Source organism: Agelaius phoeniceus, chromosome 9 (genome assembly GCF_051311805.1).
Source record: "Agelaius phoeniceus isolate bAgePho1 chromosome 9, bAgePho1.hap1, whole genome shotgun sequence".
NCBI classification, from domain to species: domain Eukaryota; kingdom Metazoa; phylum Chordata; class Aves; order Passeriformes; family Icteridae; genus Agelaius; species Agelaius phoeniceus.
Window position 1 is genome coordinate 28,147,389 of NC_135273.1, and position 15,976 is coordinate 28,163,364.

General features: G+C 37.8%; 1 protein-coding gene across 7 annotated transcripts in view; it reads right to left on the reverse strand.

Moving 5' to 3' along the window:
- CCSER2 (coiled-coil serine rich protein 2) overlaps positions 1 to 15,976 on the reverse strand; it is a 61,571-nt gene that overhangs the window by 20,069 nt on the left and 25,526 nt on the right. For all 7 annotated transcript variants that reach the window (XM_054637185.2, XM_077183340.1, XM_077183341.1 and 4 more), the window contains 6 exons: positions 14,229 to 14,319; positions 11,084 to 11,246; positions 10,232 to 10,418; positions 4,121 to 4,204; positions 3,256 to 3,342; positions 1,692 to 1,790 (listed from right to left, as the gene is read on the reverse strand). In XM_054637185.2, the coding sequence (XP_054493160.2) occupies positions 1,692 to 1,790; positions 3,256 to 3,342; positions 4,121 to 4,204; positions 10,232 to 10,418; positions 11,084 to 11,246; positions 14,229 to 14,319 (711 nt within the window). The remainder of the gene's footprint in view (positions 1 to 1,691; positions 1,791 to 3,255; positions 3,343 to 4,120; positions 4,205 to 10,231; positions 10,419 to 11,083; positions 11,247 to 14,228; positions 14,320 to 15,976) is intronic.

The following is a 15,976-nucleotide window of genomic DNA, read 5'->3' on the forward strand; positions in this document are numbered from 1 at the left end:
ATTTTTCCAAGTCCTTTATCAGTTTCATGAGAAACTTTGCACATGGATAAAATACCAATAAGTTTGGATTGTGTGTGCAATGATCAGATACCTAGGAATATGTATGGGTATCATATACACATATCCACACACCCAACCATGAATACAGCAGAGGCTCCTTTAGTTCTTCTTAAAGATACTGTCCCTTAACCCAAACTTCCTCCTGACAAAAAAAAAAGTCTTTTTGAACAAAACTACAATATAACTTTAAATGTATACTGGCCAACCTGACCCAAACCAGACAACTGTGCTGAGTGACTCCTTTTGCTTGAGACAGCAACTCAAATTCCCCATCTTCTCCAGTATCTCTGTCTTATCAATTAACACCACAAGTTGCACAGACTAAAACTCCTGTAGGTAACAACTAACTTTCCATGACTATTAATCTTGACTCTGAAGCCATGTGATAAATGAGCTAGGAAAAAAGGAAGATGGAAACAAAAGCTACTAACCTTGTGACAGCATCAATACACAAAGACATCCCATAAACAGCACACACAGGAAATTAAATTGGGAAAAAGAAACAATGCAAGGGCTCACAAGCTCCAAAGTAAAAGGAGAAGAAACACATGGGGTGAACCAAGAGGCTACATGTACATGGGGGAGCAGAGGTGTCAAAGCAAACCAAAAGCTACTGAAGGTTATAACCTTTTGACAGCCTCTTATGACAGCAAGAAAGAGGATGGAAAACATGGGTAAAGCTGTTTGCCAGTAACTGGTGAACACAGTGTGGTGGTGCTTCTGCCCGATAGTGCCATATATTTAAAAGAGCAATTTTAGAAGGATAACAGGGGTGATTAATCTTTATTACAAGCTTACATCAAGTAACTCAATGTAGGATAGAAACAAAGAAACAAAAAAAAAAAAAAAAAAATCAAACCAATTTTTAACCTTGAATAAAATGTCCTAGGTTTTCTAGCTAGAGCAGTAGCTTCAAGATCCAAATGCTATTTGGTGGTGACTAACAAAACTTTGTTTAGCAAAGGTAATTTCTTATGATTATATAATATCAAATATGTTGTCCCTCCCCCCCATCTTAAATATTCTATTGGTGTTTTATGAAGAACATAAATTTTACATAGTGAAAACAAATGTGATCCATGCAACAACATATGGGAATGAAGATGTCTTTTGTCAAAGTGATTTTCACACAATTATTTTTTAATGATTCAAGTTGTTAACATGAATTATAAAAAAATAAACAATATTAACTTTTGTTTTTATACTTCTGCACCAAAATTTAGAATATACTGTTTCTTTTCCTCAACAAATATGAAAACATTAAAAATGAAAATTTGACCAGGAAAAAACCCAAAGAGATACTTTGAAGTCAGGATATAAGAAAATCCCTTAAGTATGACTAGATATACAGGATTGACTTGGATTTACTGTAACTTAAAAACTGCAAAGGGTGATTATTTAAAGAGAAGATTTCTAGAGTTTAATTATTTCTTTTGAAATAAATGTTTGTAATATTTGTTTACATAACAGGGCTGCAAAAGAATGCAAGGGTTGCACAGCAGGAAGGACTTCACTCACACACAGTACAGAATCTCTTGAACAGGGCAGAATTGTGTGAGACCCAAGGTTATAGAAGTGGGAAATGAAAGGCAGAAGGAGGTACCCGAGCATGAAGGGCCCACTTTACTCACAGAACTCCTCCTCCAGGAGGTTTGTGTGAATTTATCGGCACGCGCGCGCACTGCCCCTGGAGGCTTTTGACTGTCCTTCTGGCAGTTACATCTAGTGGCCTTAATCACCCCCAAAAAGAGAAAAACAAACAAGAATTAGTTAGAAATTAACCAAGTGAGCTGTTGAAAAGCACAGTCAAGGCCCAGTGTTCAAATATCAAGCAGACTTGACTGTAGAGCACAATATGATTAAACTGCAGAAACCGCTATTTAGCTGCACAACTGCTGCTTTTCCCAAAGGATACTGAGAAGTAATCCAGAATAAATACTGACTTTTGGAAAAAGTTTTTCCACTTAAATTTCTGAAGCACTGAGTTCTTCAAGTCATCTTTCAGTCGTTACAAATGTAAGTTTTACCCATCTCTACAGCAGAGTTCCTCAGCTGCAGCAGGTACAGGTTACTCCAGCAATCAGGTACACGACCAAGCAGCGAAGGAGAAACTTCCTTCCAGGAATTTTGGCTGACTGTTAAGAGTGAGACTAAGTGTACCCAAAACCCAACACTTACTGCTAAATGCTAACAAACAAGCTAATTTGGTTTGCTATTCTGTGATCTGGGATTCTGCTGTTTAAACAGCAGAGCAAAGGCCAAACCTTCATCTTTCAGTTTTGTTTTAGAGGGAACGTTCCCAAGCCAGAGAGGGAGAGGATGAAGGCCACAGCTCAGTTTTACTGCACACACCTACAAAAGCACATGTTTAACATTTCATTAGAGCTTATGGTCACACAGGTACTGTCTCCAGCTATGAAAAACATGTATGGTGTGCACCTCTTGGCATCTCATCTACCCTGCCTGTGAGATCTTGGTGTGGCTTAAAAATGTGGGGCTGTTTTACAAGAATGGTCATAGCAGGCGAATTTAACAAAACCAAATGCAAAGATATGCATGGAAATCCAAACTCAGAACAAGAGCAAAAAGGTAAAAGACACATGTAACTTTTGCTTGAGGCTTTGTGCTCCCCTGAACCTAATTTATGATGAAGTGACCCCATAACTTGTTCCTAGTTGGCAGATTTAATCTGAATATTCAACTTGTTTTGTATTGTTTCCTTAAAAAACAATCAACTTAGAATACTCAGCTTAATTCTAAGCTTAGCTTTCAATTCTATGGTGTAATTCTTTATTAAGTAGAGGAAGAAAAAAAAAAACAGTAACAAAAACTTCAAGCAGAATGATAGGCCCAATATTCGTGCATTTTTTAAATACTTCAAGTGTAGCCTTATCTTTTCCTCACCGTTTTTTCTAAGCAGCTCCTAGAATTTTATGTTCAAAACTGTTTTGGAAATTAAATACTTTCAACAGCATTACAAACATCCTTGCTTAGTGCCACACAAAATCATGACCAGATTATGGAATTAAAGATCCCAGGAGTACAACTGGGAACGCAAACCTACCTTTGTAACAGTGAAAGTGCAGGGAAAAAAAATAGCTAAAGTCTCTTAAAGCCTTCATCAGTACTGCCTATTGAAGTTGCACTCTGCAGTGCACACCTGGGACTTGGCTAAACATTTTAGATTATACTTACAAGCTGCTGCTCTAGTTGGTTGATTGTTTCATCCTTTTTCCTCAGTTCATCTTTAAGCTGCCTGATCTCGTTCAGCAGATCATCCATCTGCAACAGAACAGTGGTTTTGTGTAAGGACTGCATGATCTAAGGAACACCTCTACAGGACATGAGAGATCAGACATGCCTGCAGGAATGGCAGTGACACAGCACATGCTTTCCTCCTCCTAGTCACACAGAGAGAGGGGCTGCAGGCACACGGGTTAAAAGAATGAAGAAACTTGACTAAAAGTCCCTTTAAGAGTCCAAATTCAGCTGACCCACTAAATTTCCAGGGTAAGTAGATCAGCTGCATTTTTGAAGCAGTAATTCATCTGTTGTGCAAACAAGTGACATTATGCAGATGAAAATGTCTAGTCAGCAAACACTACCTACAGTCCTCTTTATCAACAACAGAAATTACTGAACTCAGAACAAACATTAGACTTTAAGTGTTCTTCAACTTTATGAAGTATTTATAGCCTTGTTATATTTCCAGTAAGCAATGTTTCCCTCCTATAAATACAGAATTAGTGATCTTTGTATAGTGATTTTACAGTAAGAGTCAAGTAATGCTACAAAACCTTACCAACACACAAAACACAATATTACAAGTCTCCAACTAGAAAAGATTATTCTATTTGCAGTACCTACTGTGACTTCTTTGGCCTTTAATACCCATTCTAAAAAAACAGTAAACTTGCCCCTGACTTTGTGGGGTTCACCTAGGTTAGCATTTTAACAAAGAAAGAAGCAGTACTTCAGTAACATACAAGCTTTGGGTGTGTTTTGCAAATATAAACAGGTTTGCATCTTCTATTCCTTAGAGTCAATCAATGTAATTTACCTTAAAAGTTGACTCAGGTTCTTGTGGTTCTGGACTTGATGGAACTGAGACTGTGATGTCCTGGAGTGACACATTTTCATCATTCTACCAGGGGACAAAGACAAGAACACAAGTTTGAATCACTTGTTGAAACATCAAGTTTCCTTTTTTCCCCCCTCAGGAAAGCCACCCTTGCTGCAGCCTGTGTACAATGCCCAGGTGATGCCCAGGCTACAGACACTTGCATTTCATTTCTATAACTTGACAGAACTTATACCTCAGTTTTTGGTGCTGTTTTGGTTTGGATGTGCTTTTGGGGTTTTTTTGTTTCTTGGGCTTTTATATATAAATTGACAGATAATTTTGAGAACAGTCAAGTTTACACTGTCCAGTACTCAGCTGTCATCAGTTCTCAAGTAGCTGCTTGTCCCTTCCAGGCCCATGGCCAGCAAATGAAAGACTGATGAAGCAGCAGTTCACACACCAGGTTACAGAGAAGTTCTACCAGAGTGCTTTGAAATAATTTGCATAGTAATACCATAAAACACAAACATTAGTTAGTTCAAAACATTTGTAAACTGCTAGATGAAAAGTGAAGCAATTAGAATCCTAGGATTACTTTCAGTTTTACAAATTATTTTTGCATATTTATATTGCATTTTATATTTATTGCATTTTATACACAGTATTTATTTATATTTTAAATTTATATATTTTATTGTACTTTATATTTATCTTATATCCCCCAATTAAAAAGTTTCACCAACATTTTATTTTAAGCAATGATTCAAACAAATACACTCAGAAGTGAAGTCACAGATGGCCACAGTTACAACTGTGAAAGAGTCATCATGGGAATGGGAAAAAATAAAAAAACAAGACAAACTATTTCAAGCAAAAGTATCTCACATGACTTTTCAAAGCTCTGTACCTCCAATATAGCTTTTACTGCTATTAAAATGCAGGGAAGTGGAGCAGTAAGACATTCCACAACAGCAGATTAAGAGCTGATTGCAAAGAAGGTTAGTATGTCACACACCCCCTGGTGATTTAAATCAGTACTCCAGGCCTGTGCTCCACCTGACTCATTCACCAGCAAAGCAGGGACAAAGGTCATTGCAGCAATTCCCTCACCACTGCTGCAATTACCTCAGTACACAGGGAGAGAACACAGCACAACTGGAAAAGAAACACTTCTAACTCTATCAGTAGGAAATCAAGCCTCCATTTGAACACATGCTAGGATTAATCTAAGAAATATGCCTTCTTGTGCTTTTTGTTTCTTTGTCATTACACTGCTAAAATGAAACAGGAGAAATCAGCAAAATAGAGACATTCCTGTACAAAAAAAGATATTAGAATTACCAAAAAGACGATAGAATTAGCAAAGAAAATGCACCTGGTTATATGCATATGCTATTTTTGGTAGGCTAGAAATAACACTAAGAAGTATACCAAGATACCATCAAATTTGGAAACTTGGAGAGTATCTGCTTTCAATCTTTTGGTGAAGATGCAATAAACTTTATTAAGGTATCACCACATTGCATATCACACTACAACAGGAAATACAGAAAACTGCTACTGCTAACATTCTTACAGTAACAGAACATATTACTTATTTTGGTAAATCACTTATCCAGAGCAGTGGCAAGTTTATCAGGGTCTACTGAATTTTTACCAAGGTCTAGGTTTTGATTCCCAATTCCAAGCTTTATCCAGTACAAATCACTGATCTGAGCAGACTCTCTTGCTAAAGGCATTTCAATAATGATGTGAGCAGAAGCTGAGTTAAGTGTTCATCAAGCAGAGGGTGCTATTCACCTGCTGCCTGCCTGGCATTCTGAGTGCAGTTTATCCAGGCCACGTCCATCTCACTGCCACTGTCAAACCCTGTCACAGCAGCAGTCTGACAGTGAAACAACAGCTTCAACCTAAAATTTGCCAATTTGATTTGCTACTGTTTGTTCATCTCCTTTCATTCTGTTTCTTTCAAGCACAATTAAGTCACTGAGGTGAAGTATTTTGTGGCTAGTAAAAAATAATAATTGTAGAGGCAATTTATACAACTTAATGCATGACACAAAAGCATCTTTTTATTTTGTAACTCTGTTTCTTTCTCAACTTCAGGCTTCTCATAAACAAAAATGAATCTCTCCTGTGGATCTCACCAGATACAAAAAAAAGAAGACAATGAATATGCATTTCAAAGATATACAAGTGACTTACTGATCTAAAGCCTCAGCAAAATGTACTGATGCATTTAACAAATCTGCACTACATGGTTCACTTTTTCATTCACACCTCTTCATACAAATGGGCCATATCTGATAAGCTACAGTGAAGAGCTGTGCTTGAAAAATAGAATTTCATTTCCATTCATGAAAGATAAGTTGAAATGAAACATTTTTTATAAAACCTGCCTCCCACAGAAAAAGAGAGCTTCACAGATCTCACAGTTCTGTGAACCACCTCATGTTTCAGTCCTCCCTACAGGAACAGCAAGTGCAAGTGATGCAACCAAGTTGCATTGGGTTACTACAGAGGATGGTCAATCCTTGCAAAGATCAAAGGCTCAAGGGCAACAAAAACAGAAAACCTTTATTTAAAACAGTATTAACACATTAGCCTCCACCCAGAGCAGCAAGTTTATGAAATTAATTGAGGAGGAGGAAGAAACTGTTACGATTAGAAGAAAACTTATTTCTTAATAAGCATGCAAATGAAGTACCTTAGTCAATGTTTAAGAGGTATTAACATTTACATGTCAATTATTACTAGAATTAGACTTCCAAAACATTTTCTTCTTACAATACAAAGCTAGCACTCCAGTTAAGCATTAAAGAGAGAACAGTCTCCAGCAGTACACCTCTCTGCAAATATGGCTGCATTTAGTACAAGAACAAGCCACGTTTTTCACTCCATGTAGGTTGTTTTACATCACATTACTGAGAAGTCAGAGAGGGTTAGATTCACTACTGTGAAAATCTTCTAAGCTCTGTATGAGAGAGACTCCTATTGCTGATTTCACTGTCTGAAGGCACAGGAAGATGGCAGTGAGTGAGGAGTAAGCAGCCAGCACGTGTTCCTGCTCACACAGAGCTCAGCCAAGGCTCTGTTGCTCAAAGAACTATTTCTTTTTCCAAGCTGAACTGGGAATGCAGCACCAACCCCACACTGCTGCAGCTATGTTGCTAGCAATACTCCAGCTAATTTATATCCAGTCACAGCAATGAATCCATATAGCACATTAAGTCTCCCCAGGAATCTGCTAGCTATACATTCATTATGTGCTGTGCTCTACACTAAGTCATGCTACAGCTGATTAGATAATTGTATAAAACTGAATTTAATTGCTAACTCTTCCTATTTTACTGTAACTGTTCCTCTGGGACTTTGAGCCTAAGTCCTGACTACAGCTCTATTTCTACCTATCCAAATTAAATTTTATTGCTGAATGTCACAACTGAAGAAAGGTAACACATACATTTAAATGTGTAATACTGGTGGGGCTAATAGAAGAACTTCTGATTTCATAATAAAACTGGAGTTTGAAAACAATTGACTTTGTACCTTGATTTTTTATATTTTGCAAGAAGCTGCTTATGATCCAGTCCTAGTTCAGAGTTCAGAATGCTAAAGTTCAACTATTGGTTTTCAAAACTGTATTTCTGTTCAAGAACTAAAGAAGAATTGTGGCATTTTTACTCATTCCTGTTAGCATGAAGCACGATGTTTACAGTAAAGGCTTAACACTTTAATGTAATGAAAATATATTTCATACAAGTTCTGCCCTAATTGTTTAGCAATTTAGGTAGTAAAGGTCTGAAGTTTCCCCCTCTGTAGCAGGCTAATTTACTTTTACATTACTATTCATGTTCTTTGATTAAAAGATTGGATTATACACAGGAGAGTAGAATAAACATTCAGAAGTCCAGTGATGAGTTTTGGAAGCAGTGAGTCAAAACAGGGTTGGTTTAGGTCAGGAAAATACAGTCAAGTATGCCTGACAAAGTGTGAAGGGAAGAATAATACCTGTTACTCACTGTTACAGGGAAGAAGGATCAGGCATTTGTCAAGACCAGGAGCAAATTTTGAAAAACCGACATGTTAAGAGTAACTGCTTCATTCTGTGCATTTAAGTTCTTTTAAAAAAGTTAATCTGAGCTTCTTGAGGCAAAGTTTTTATTCTGCAACCTGGCTATTATAAACTAGATCAAGATTTTACACATGATACTCTGCAGGGCCACACATTACTTGGCTATAATGTGCAGGCCTTTACACCCTGAACCACACACACAGTTCATCCATCAAGCTGCCAAATTGTTAAAGACATTATGTAAATTATTGACAATTATGTTAAAGACATTAGAAGTCCTAGATAAAGGTTCCCTGCCACCTATGTATTAATGCCTGGGGCTGTTGGGGGATACAGTTTATGCAGCCCACCACTCAGACATTAGGTTCTAAGAAGACACCTTCCCTTCTGGCACTGCATCATTTTTGTTACAATGGTTTTTCCCCCTGACAAAATCAGGAATACATCTCAGCACAGGAAGAAAATGCTGTCATTTCTAAAAGGCACAATCACACCCATGAATTAGCCTCAAGGTTGATTTGCTTTCTGTTCTGTTGTTTTTTGTTTTAGTGCCTGACTTTTAAGGCACAAAGTTATTTTCATTACATTATCCTATTAGAAAAGAACAGCAATGAATCTGGTATTAAAAGACAATATCACACACTTTTCAATGCTCATCTGTGTATGCCTCCAAAGAAAGCCTCATGGACTGTTCTTTATTATGGTAACAAAGAAATTTTTGTAGCTGAAATGCCACACTTCTGCTGAGTCATCCAGCAGTTTACCAACTCCCACAACTTGCCAAGTTTTGAGGTACATTAAAAAAGCTCCTTAAAAGCTTATGACAATTTCATAACATAGGAAGGGTAAATTTGAACACTTCCAATAGAGATGACGCAGCAGGATTTGTTAAGCTTCTTGTCAAAACATAAAGATGAAAAGAATGAGGAAAACAAAGCCTTAAGAAACAGCTAATAACATTGACATGCTGAATGCAAGTTTGATCAGTGGGATCAATTTTAATATTTTATTTTTTTTTAACTCCCAGATTTTTTGAATCTTATTGGATTCACATGCTGGTTTTCACATGTGCTGATTTTTTTTTTTAATTTGACATTTCCTCAGAGAAGAAAATTTGTGAATAAATTAGTGAATAAATATTACTTGTCAATAAAATGGTGAAGAAATATTAAAAATTTTAGTATCTAGCATGTTTTGTAGTCAGTAAAGTGCTGACAAGGCAGAAAAGGCATTACTGCAAACAGCAATAAAAGGTATAATCACTTTCTGGGACATTGTAACTCAATGTACAAATGAAATGCCAATATCCTAATAAGGCCAAAAAGTACATAAGCCCACCTAGGCCTAGTCCCCAGTTTATTTAATGCCTTAGTCCCTGTGTGTAAGAGTCTTAATGAGACATGTGGGACTCTAGGAGGCTCTTCAAAATGCAGTTTATTACATCTAAGATGTTACAGCAGTCAAGGGTTGTGGGTGACAGAGCCTATGCCTACAGCTGTCAGCTCCAGCTGCAGGCAAGCTTACAGACTTTTAGTTTAAGTTACAAATACATTATATACTTTGCTGAGCATCTTAATACAGTAGAACTAATCTATACTTTAACTTTTATCTATAGCTAATCATAACTACTGTAATTACTATATTCATATTATTCTCTAATCACTAAAAGTTAGTACATTACAATTTAAGCTAGAAGTTGTTTTTAAGTTTTCTTGCAGTAGAAAATTCTGAGAACTTTTTTCTTCTTGCAACATTTGCTGACTTGTTTGCCTGTGCTATCTTTCTGCTTAGTAAAAACATCTTGTTTAAAGTTTTGCTCTAAGTCATAAAACCCCCTTCTAACTAATGTACTCTTTGCCTGTCTAGTTATCCAGTAAGACTGGCTCAACAATTCTTTTCTTCTATATTAACACTTACTTCTATCTCTATTCTTCATTCAGATTCTACGTTCAAAAACCTTTCTGCTAAGCACACCCATCTGTGAGACTTTGCTGCCAAACTCCGATGCTTCCCAGCAGCTGAGGAGAGCCCACCTGGTGCAGCAGCCTCTTGAGGCGGAGGAGCTGTGTTTTGACGGCGGTGCAGTCCTGCACCATGTGCCGCAGGGTCATCTCGTCCAGCATCACCGTGTTCTCCGCCAGCGCCCGCGGCGCCGCGCAGCCGCCGCCCGCCCCGCAGCTCTCCAGCACACCCACGCCAGGCTCCAGGTAGCTTGAACCCCTAAAAACCCAAAACAAACACACACAGGTGACAAACTGGAGCTACACAGAGGTTGGTAAAAAGGAAAGTTATGCAATGTGGGCTATACTTACGTATTGTGGCACACAGCAGAAAATAAATTAATAAATCAGAAAATGTCAATGCTATTTCACTAAAATACAGAGTTTTCCTTTCCACTCCCAGAGACCACTCAGACTATAAAGCACAGTGCCCTAAAACCAGTTACTTCAGCAGAATTTCTATAAACTGTCATTCAACCCTTTAAGGACTAAAAAGTTACATTGACTTTACCAACAAATTAAACTGCAAAAAGCTGCTCAAACTTTAGTAAAGTAGTAAAACATTGCAGTGGTTTTCCATGGAACACATAAGCTATTTTAATCAACATGTATAATATTGTTATATTGTTATTGTTATTTAACAATATTGTTATTAACAATATTGTTATTGTTATTTAATCAACATGAGCAACAAGTACTTGGACTGAAAACAGAAGCATAAGTTTTGAAAAGAATTTGTTACAACCCTCGGTGGTGCTTCCACTTAGACATACTATTCAGAAAATGTCGTACTTGTACTCAGTATCACTTGAGATACCTTAGTGCCAAAAAGGAATTGCTCACTGGTGCTTTAAATGTTTGTGAGGATATAGAAAAGTGCTTTACCTGTTCAAATCATTTTTGCCATGGATATAATGGTCAGTATGGCCAAGATGATAGTGCTCCTGTGTATTCCATCGCTGTTGTGGTGCTCTTTTCCAGAATCCCTCTTGATGCTGTCTCACATTTCTGTCTTGTCTCTCATAGCGGCTCATATTTTCACATTCCTCTACAGAGAGCATAATGGTAAAAAAAAATCGTAAGACTTGTTCCCAGGACATTGCAAATAAAATATTAACTATGTGCTGGTAGCAGATGCAGTGTAAAGTCTGTGGGGCTTGTTTTGGTTTTTGTTAACTGATCCAAAACAGTATGCATTTTAGAAGTGTCAAGTGGACTTCTGCAACAATGTCACATTTTTATTAAAACAAAAACTTGTTACAAGAAAAAGAGCAACCTGTAGCAGAAACTGAAGAATCCAGCTTTAACAGTATTTCCACTCTTGACAGAAAATCATTTGAAGTAGGTAGAGATTATAGAAGAAAATAAATTTTAAAATAACAATTTCCTGTCTCTCTTACTGATGGTATCTCCAGGCCTTTAACAAGTTCTAACAATGCACAAACACAGAAAGGCAACATTGCAAAAAAAGGCCAGGATTGCATTGCAAGAACAGCTTCGTTACTTAAAATACAGATATACCTCCTCCTATTCACATGGCTTGGTTTTCAGATTCAGAGACATGAAATCTGTATTTAACTGGACAACCAGCATGATTTAAAACAAGGAAACCAAACAAGCTCTTCAAAACACCAACTTCTGCAAAGCCACAGGAATTCCACAAACGTCTTAAGGGAACAAACGCTAAATTTGGCAACAGCCCGGAAACGACTGAGAGAAAGCCAAAACAACTTCTACCCAGGAGTCAGACCCGGCAAAAACAGTCCCAAAGTGCTATTGTGCCACCACACCTGGTCCTTCACTTACCCGAGGAGCTTTCCCTCACATTGTCAGTGCTTTCCTGGCAGCAGCTGCACGCAGGGGAGCAGCGTTTGCCCCCCGAGCCCTGCTGCGCACGCGGCTCCGAACGGGCCCTGCTTCCCGCTGGGTTCCCAGCCTGCGTGGGGCTGCGAGCCAGCCCGGCGTCACCCTGTGATTTACACGGCCCTCCTCACTCCCTGCATGCTTGTGCAGCTACCACTGCTGCTAAAAATAGTGGCCAAGCAGCATCCCAGGCTCCAAAGTGAAACCAGCAGAGTTTCTGAGGACCTGGAAAGTCTTAAGAGGCTGTTGTCAGTGAAGTCACACATAATTATGGAAAAAGTGTTGGCAAAAAGTGCTGTCAAATATTACTAGAACAAGTACTCACACCTCCAATTTAGTTTTTATCACCTAGCAAATAACCAAAAAATTGCATAATAAAATAAACTTATTCACCTTAACTAACAACATTTATTTTCCTTTAGCCGTGTCTTTCTACAGCTCGTAACATATGAAAATTAATGAAAATAAGCGCTCAGTAAGTTTACAAGCAATTATGATTTTCAGCTTAGGAAAAGTAAATACTGAGACACTGAGTAAAGACAGGTGGAGATTAACCAAGAAGTTGTTTTGCTTTTTCAAGTGGTCATGTTTACATAAGGGAAAACCTGGAGGTGGCTTTTAAATTCTTATTTTCAGATCCTCTTTGCTGAAAATACAGAATTTTCAAGATAAGAAGCAGAGATACCCTATTTATGCCAGGCTAATTTTATAGGGAAACCCAACCTCTAAAAAAATGTCAAAAGTGGCAGTAATTAGCTTTTAATGTTTTTGTGGTAAACATTTACCTTTATAAACATGCCCTTCTAGCAGTTTTCAAATTAATAATTTGTAATGGAATTACTGATGCAAATGCAGTGCATGTTTCATATAAACAAGGAAACTTAGGAGAAATTGATCTACCCTTTAAAATTGTTTCTTAGTTTTTCCCCAACAGAATTAAATTACTCCCACTGAAAGAATATGCCTTAGGCTTGCATTGTTACCCATTCTGGAAAATGAGTAAAAAAGTAAAAATCTCCTACCTGTCAGGGTTGAAAAGTTGCATACTTGCAATGTTCTCAATCATTTCACACAAGCACTTTGAACAACTCATTCTGAGATTTAAAAGATTATGTACTGCACTTCACACGTGCCCAACATTAGAATACAATTTGTCACGATCATCATAGATGGAAAACTCTGCTTTATTTACTGCAAATTTGGCTTCATATCTAATATACACACAGGAGTCCTCACCCAGATAACTCAGAGGTGCTCTCAAAAACCCCTGAATTTACTTCAGCAAGCAGGTGAATGTTACACAAAATAAGTAAAGCCCTCTTCCTTTCAGGGCCTGTTTGCACTGGGTAGGGCCTGACAGTGCTCCACATTCAGTGTTTCTGTATTTGAAGACAGACTGCCCTCCAGTGAACTTGCAGGTAAAACTAATACCCATATTCACATAGCAACAGCTCATAATAACAACGATACCCATCAGTCCCGTGAGTAGCTCAAGAATAAACAAAGCAAATACCTCAAACTTTTCCAGTCTGAGATTTGGGAAAGTGCAGCCATAATTTTCTTTACCAGGTTCATTGTATTCTGAATTTGTTCTATTTCAGGGGCATCTAGGTACCTCTACCTTCTCTGTGAAAAGTCTGCCAGCACCCTCACTGAACACAAGAGTGCATAAAACACAAATTGAAAACATAGATCTTCTGCTATCCTGAAGTGTATGCATATCTATTAGGAGATATTGTCATTTTGTAGAAGAAAACAATTATTTATCAAAGAATTACCCTGTCATTCACCAAAGCTAAAAAAAATAAAATACTGTCCCAGCATTTTCAAATATAGCTGAATGATGAGACTGAAAGGCTAACTTAAAAATTTGGAATTTATTCTATAGAAATAATCCTAAGGAAAAAACCAGTATGAAACAAGGTTGCATTTTTATTCAAGGTAGTACACTTCAATATTCATAATTTTTCAAATATAAGAGTTGTATTTGGGAAAACAGAAATATCTCCCTTCCTGTATTTCACAAAAGAAAGAGTTGCTACTTTAAAAAAAACACCCCAACTTGAAGAGTGCATTAACTTATTAAGCCAAGAGTCAGAAGAAAGCAAGTCAAAAGTCTCTTAAGGCCATGATCCAGTTTCACAGGGAGAGTGCCTGGCTTACTCACCTTTGTCACGAGGTGGGTCCTCGGGCAGGTCCACATCAAGCATGAGATCATCATCTTCAAGATCACATGAATCAAGATTATTCAAGATATCCTGCAAGAAAGGAAAAGTGAGATATAGCTGGTTCCAGGATATTTCATACACCCTTCTGTCACAAAAAGCTTTGTTACACTTTTATTGTGCACACATTCAATGTTACCAGCAGCCTCCTCTCCTCAGGGAAGATCAGCCCTATTTGAGATCTATACAAAGAACAATCATCACACCTCTGCAAATACAACACAGTAACAGTGCTAGATGAAACAAAGATGTATTAAAACATTTTTCGGCCTGATGCCTATGGAACATTCCAAAGACTTTTTTATTCATTAATATCCTGCTTTCTCAGCAGTTGGGAGCATTTTGAAACTCAACAACTTTGTTTACTTGGAATTCAAAATCAGCTTTGTGAAGAGATGATGTTAATTCCTCCTATTTCAGCTCTCATATTATCACAAAATCATTGAAAGGAAGTGAGAGAAACCTATGTTATCTTGACGTTTTGGGACAACCAAGATTCAAACATTGTATTATGAGCACCAAACTCTGCTTCGTTTTGCCTTTCAGATTGTGGTTCATATAAAGCTGTTCCTGAAGGGACTAATAAACCATCACATTGAATGAGTATGCTAATGGCACAAGAAAAATGCTATTTAGTGCTAAATGAATTATACATATTAAATATAGGCAGGTATATTAAAGGACTGCAATGAGGGCAAGCCCAGTCAGTGTTTTAAAAACAGAGACTGACCCCTCTTGCTTTAAGAATACCAAGAGGAGGAGGAAGTGAGGAGGTCAGGGCCGTGGAACACCCAGCTCATGGCTCAGTCAGACACTGCCAGTGCTGCTGGAAGCCACAGCAGCCTGGGCAGAGAGCCCAGACACCCTTTCACTCCAGCACTCCAAGGAAACTAAACCATTAACACCAAGAGCCTGTCACACACAGCAGGCCTGAGCAAGCTCCTAGGGGTATCCAGCTCCTGAGCTCCCAGTCCAGGTCATGCCTTTAAGGCCTGAGACCAGACTCAGGCACCACATTGGCCTCTTTCCTAATAGCAGAAATACAGATTTTTCTTAGGTTTATTGACTACTCCTAGAAGTGATGCCTGGCACCAATATTGTATAATTTACCAAATATTAAATCAAATAAGTGTTTTATAATTATTTCTCATAATAAATTGATCATGAAATACTTACATAAATACTGGCATACAAGCTATGAGCACACTGCCCAACAATATTCCCTAGCAAAGCCACCACTTTGCTGGCTGTCATTTGTTAGATTTGCTTTGTCACAGATGCACAGGTGAAAAGGAAGAACATTAACAGGCATTTGTTTGAAATGTTGCTCCAGCTGTTCCTCAGCAGCCTTCCTACAGCACTCACAAAGCACTACTGTATTTTATTATGAATGCTGACAAGAGCTAAGTATATTTTAAGATTTTTGGGGGGATTTGGGTTGTGACACAGGACATTAAACATCTTGCATTTCTGCAGGGCAAGTTATTTACTGACTTAGGAGGGAGAGTGTGATATGAAAATAGTTACTATGCACTTTGTAAAACATGAGCAATACAAAAGAAAGATGAATACTTGAGACAAAACCACCTGCTTTTGTCATATTTCAAAGTCCTATCTGAATTGCTTTGTCCACAAATAGCATTCTATGCATTTACAACAAAAATCAGGAAAACCCACACAGCAAGACATT